This window comes from Neodiprion lecontei, chromosome 7, assembly GCF_021901455.1.
Source record: "Neodiprion lecontei isolate iyNeoLeco1 chromosome 7, iyNeoLeco1.1, whole genome shotgun sequence".
Lineage (NCBI taxonomy): Eukaryota > Metazoa > Arthropoda > Insecta > Hymenoptera > Diprionidae > Neodiprion > Neodiprion lecontei.
Genome location: NC_060266.1, coordinates 14,805,643 through 14,811,119, shown reverse-complemented (window position 1 = coordinate 14,811,119; position 5,477 = coordinate 14,805,643). Strand labels below are relative to the sequence as shown.

Genomic DNA, 5,477 nt, shown 5'->3' with positions numbered 1-5,477 from the left:
ACTCTTGCGAGGGGCCACACAGATGGAGGTAGATTTTCGTTTTTTACGAGAACGATGGATCCGATTTTGATGTTCCCGTGATGAGTCTGCCATTTCGAGAGGTTTTGGGAGGACTGAAGATACTCCGTACTCCACCGTTTCCAAAAATGCTCCAGCATTTGACGCGAGTGTTGCCAATGCGATAGCCGTTGAACTGGCACCTCGATGAGTGACGGCTCAGGAATTGTGTTCAATGCTTAGCCGACGAGAAAGTGTTCTGGAGTCAAGGCACTTGGATCCCGTGGATCGTCCGAGATAGCGCAAAGAGGTCGAGAGTTAAGCGTGGCTTCTACTTGCGTGAGGAACGTCGCGAATTGCTCGAACGGTTGAGTAGCTTCTCCGATGACTCGTTTGAGGTGAAATTTGACTGATTTCACTCCGGCTTCCCATTTTCCACCGAAATGAGGCGCGGAGGGAGAACTGAACCGCCACTGGGTTTCGTGTGATGCGAGGATGTTTGCGATTTCTGAGAACTCCTTTGACGATGCAGCGAGAAGACGGCGAAGTTCCGAGTCTGCGCCGACGAGATTCGTTCCACAATCGCTTGCGATTGAGGCACAAATTCCTCGTCGAGATGTGAAGCGTTTGTACGCCGCGATGAATGCCTCCGTCGTGTAGTCCGAAACTAGCTCGAGATGCACAGCCGAGGTCGTGAAGCAGATGAAGATAACGATATATCCCTTGCATGATTTCGCTCCTATTCCGCGGGAGGCTCGAATCGGGAATGGACCAGCGTAGTCAACGCCAGAGTGAAGAAACGGCCTTAATTGCGTGACTCGAGACTGAGGGAGTTGGCCCATCTGTTGGCTGCTGAGGGTGGCGCGATGACGCGCACAAGGAACGCAACGATGTATGAACATGCGGATCGGTACTCTTCCTCTCAGGATCCAGTACCGCTGTCGGATTGTGGCGAGAGTGAGTTGCGGACCTCCGTGGAGGGTCAACCGATGATGATGATCGATGATCAATGTGGAGAACGATGATTCGTGATGCAAGATGAACGGATGCTTTTCGTCATACAAAAGCAATGAGTCATTCAGTGACCACCGACTCTGAGAAATCCGTTCGAATCGATGAACGGCGTTAGTCGCGATAGTGGATGACTTCGAGTGAGACTTGAGCTTGTCTCGATTTGGCGAATTTCTTCTGCGAAGTACGCCTGCTGGGTCACCTTGGTCCAAAACAGTTGGGCGTCGCTCAATTCGAGAGTACAGATCGGTCCGACAGTGATAGACGTGTTTACGCGATTCGATGTCGTCTTTGCGAGGAACCGATTTGCTGCGCGTTTACACAATGATGTGACTTTGAGGAGAGTCGATAGTTTTGAGTAGCGATCGACGAGATCCCAGATTTGTAGCGGCTTAGCTGTTGCGATGTGCGTCGACAGCCCTATTCTTTCCTCGAGATGAACGTTTTCTTCCGGTCGCGGAGATGAGGATGGCCAATTAACAGAAGGCTTCGAGAGCCAGGATGGTCCAAAGGTCCAAAGTTCTGATTTTTGGAGTTGCTCCGGAGATGCACCACGAGACGCAAGATCAGCGGGGTTTTCAAGACCCGAGATGTGATACCAACGAGCGCGCGCGAACTCTTGGATTTCCGTTACGCGATTACGAACGAATTCCTTCCACCGCGATGGGTGGCTTTTGATCCGCGCGAGCGCGACTGTGGAATCCGTCCACAGATAAACCGGGGTGTTTTCGAAATTAACAGTCTTTTCCACATGACACATCAACCGGACGAGAAGATTCGCAGCACAGAGTTCGAGACGAGGAATTGTCACCTTCTTTAGCGGCGCTACTTTAGTTTTCGCGCACACTAGTGAAATACGCACTTCGTGAGTGTTGATATACGTTCGCGCGTAGATCACTGCGCCTCATGCACTTTGAGAGGCGTCCGCGAAACCGTGGATCTCTATCCCGAGAGATGCTGAACTCAACCCGATCCATCGTGGGATGGTGATAGCTGAGATGCCTTGAAGATCTTGTAGAAACTCGATCCATCGCGAGGACAATGAAGCTGAGAGCGGCTCGTCCCAGTCGAAACCGAGTGCCCACAATTCCTGCATAAAGATTTTGGCTCTGATCGTGATCGGCGAGAGCCATCCGAGAGGATCAAAGAGCTGCGCGGTTTGTGAGAGAACTTTTCGTTTCGTGGAATTGTCCCGAGTTTGATGAATTTGCGGAGAGAACGCAAACGCGTCGATGTCTGGTCTCCACGCAAGACCGAGAGCCCGAAAGAATGGACTTTGATCGAGATTCAGATGCATCGCGATCTCTTGATGGTTTCGAGAAATGTCAACGAGAGTTTCTGGGTGGCTTGAAGTCCACTTTTGAAGTTCAAAGCCGCCCGCCTTGAGCAATTGATTGAGTTCGTTGATTTTCTCGCAACCTTGATCTACGTCTTCTGCTCCTGAGAGGATGTCGTCGACGTACGTGTTCTCGAGAATGACGTGGCTCGCAAAGGGATACTGCCTACCTTCGTCCTGAACGAGTTGACGAAGAACACGGATCGCGAGATACGGAGCGCTTGCAAGACCATACGTTACCGTGGTCAATTGATATTCTTCAATCGGTAGCTCTGGTTCTTCCCTCCCGAGGATTCGCTAAAAATATTAATCATCATTGAGGACCAAAATTTGTCGGTACATCTTGACGATGTCTGATGAGAACGCGACTGGATATTGTCGCCAGCGTAAGAGAACGTCCGCGAGGTCGGTTTGCACATTTGGACCGACGAGAAGATTGCCATTGAGAGAGAGTCCGAGGTTGGTTCTTTGAGACCCGTTGAACACGACACGCAACATTGGTGTTGAACTGCTGTCGCGAACTACACCGTGATGGGGAAGATAAAACACGCGGGAATTGTCTTCAGGTGTATTGATAGCGCGACGCATGTGCCCGAGTTCACGATATTCACGAAGGAAGCTCGAGTAAGCCTCCTTGAGTTTCGCGTCGCTACCGAACCGTTTCTCCAAACAAAGGAGCATTTGATGCGCGGGATTCCGCGGGTTGCCAAGCTCTACCGAATTGTCCTTGAGCGGCAGCCGAACTACGTAACGACCGGACGCAGTTCGGGAAACCGTTTCGCGAAAGTGTTGCTCACAACGCTTTTCTTCGGAAGTTAGTGCCAAAGGTTTCGACACTTCTTCCTGCTTCCAAAACTGCTGCACGAGATCGAGCAGTTCGTGATCGAGGGAGCATTGGAAGCCTTGGACTGCGCCATACGAGGGGCTTGCTGCTTCCGCTGAAACGCAGCCGGAGAGGACCCAAGCGAACTGAGTTTCTTGCGCGATTGGTGTTCCTGGTGCTCCTCTTCGAACTCCTTGACCAATGATGTTGCTGTAGATGTCAGCTCCGAGAATTACGTCGATTTGACTGGGATGTGCAAAGCTTGGATCCGCGAGGTTGAGTCCTCGTAGATGAGGCCAGTCTTCGACGAGAAGTCGAAATGAGGGTAGATACGAGGTGAGTCGTGGAAGCACGAGTGCCTCCACCTGACACGAGAACGAGGTGTGAGCACGAGATTGGAGTTGCAATGTCGCGATGCCGCGAGTCACTGCCGATTGATGAGCTCCGACGCCAATGATCGGTATCGTTGCTTGATGCCGACGTAGTCGCAATTGTTGCGCTAGCGACTCCGTGACGAATGAACTTTCGGATCCTTGATCGAGTAGAGCGCGAGCGATGATTCTTTCTCCAGTCTCCGGATTCGAGGCGATCAATTGCACTGTGGCGAGAAGAACTGGAGAGCGCTTGATCATTGTAGGCTGAGCTGAGTGGTTGCTCACCTGAGAGGCGCTATTCGAGATCGGTGCGTTCTGCACTGCAGGTTGCGCTACTGCAGCCTGAACTTGAGATGTGCCGCTGTTAGCAACTGTCGAGATTGAGGAAGAGTTTCGATGCAGCAAGGAATGATGTCGACCGTTGCACACGCGACACGTTTTGTTGGATCGACAGTCCTTCTGCTGATGTGGACCGAGACAATTAAAGCAAAGCTTTTTCGCAGAAACCACTTCCCTTCTTTGATCCAGAGATTTGTCGCGAAAGGTCGAACAGAACGCGATGTAGTGGTTGCCTTTGCAACAAGCACACGACTGTTCCTTTGATTGCGCTGTATGTGACATTGTCGTCTGAAGATTTGACCTTCCTTGCGATGAGTGCGGTTTTGACGTCGCGATTTGATTATGAGCATGAGCTTGCTCCACGGCTTCGAGGGTGTGGATGCGACCGATGAGAAACGCCTTGAGCTCCGCAAACGTGGGGGGCTCGAGTTTCTCGCTAACACTTTTCTCCCACTCTTCGAGAGATGCTGGGTCGAGCTTGCGAATCGTCATGTGCACGATGATGTGATCCCCTAATTTCTCGGGACTATCGAGAAGTTCGAGCGCGCCAAAAGCTTCGCAAGTGTTGCTGTGCAAGCTCTTCAGTTCTGATGACGACTTTTTCGTGACACGAGGAATCGCGAAAAGTGTCGCGAGATGAGAATCCGTCAAAAGTCTCTTGTTTTCGTACCGTGAGACGAGAGTTTCCCAGGCTCGAGGGAAGTTTTCTGCGGTGAGAGAAATGTTTTTGATGAGTTGTAACGGTTCATCGGTCACACTGGTTTTGAGGTAGTGCAGCTTTTCCACTTCCGAAAGTTGCGTATTTTTCGCGAACCATCGACGAGAAGAGGTCGTGAAACGGCTTTCATTCTGAGTAGCTGCCCGCGAAAGTGGGCATTCCGATACGCGGTAACCGTTTTGATGATCCTCCTGCTGGTGCGTCTTGAGGAGCTGCAGCGGCTTGCGCGGTTGCTGCAGGCGCAGGCTTTAGCGATTCGAGAAGATCAAGCATCACTCCTTCGCCACTCAAGAAGTGCTCTTCACACAGTCCGTAATGATCTTTCGCGAAGTACGAAAGCCTTTTGATCGCGTCGAGTTGATCACCTTTTGCTGCGAACTTGATCTCGCTGATCTTTTCGTGATTCTCTTGGAACTTATTCCAACTTGAATTTAAAGCATTAAGCCGCGACTTCACCTGCCCGTAAGTGATTTTTGCCTCGCCGAGCTTGCGCAGGTTTTCGACGGCACGAGAGATGCGCCAAATGTAGTCGTTTCGACGTTCGATATGTTCTTCGATCGACATGTTGATGTACGAGAGGTTTTAAACTCACGCGACGAACTGAGTTTTCACGAACGAGACACAAACACACTGATAGTAGCGCGACGCGATTCACACTTCGAGAGATCGGTGTTGTTGACGCTCAGATCTTAGTCACGGTCACTATGGAGGACACCGTACGTTTGAATTTAACGGACGCGACTGATTTTGGTGATGGTTTTCACCGATAACGAGATTATTCACTTTGATAACGTGAACTCTCACAACTTGATGCACACGCGATAGTTCCGTTTCACTCACTAGCTAATTCGTTTTCCCGTAAGTCGCAACGATTCGAAA

General features: G+C 50.8%; 1 protein-coding gene across 1 annotated transcript; it reads right to left on the bottom strand.

The window, feature by feature from the left end:
• Positions 1 to 236: 236 nt before the first annotated feature.
• Positions 237 to 5,162, bottom strand: LOC124295559. The gene is made up of 5 exons (XM_046745981.1): positions 4,933 to 5,162; positions 2,762 to 4,844; positions 1,921 to 2,641; positions 1,091 to 1,854; positions 237 to 1,046 (listed from the first exon to the last, which is right to left on the bottom strand). Exons 1-5 carry the CDS (start codon positions 5,160 to 5,162, stop codon positions 237 to 239), a joined length of 4,608 nt encoding a protein of 1,535 aa, XP_046601937.1.
• Between the last annotated feature and the right edge of the window lie 315 nt (positions 5,163 to 5,477).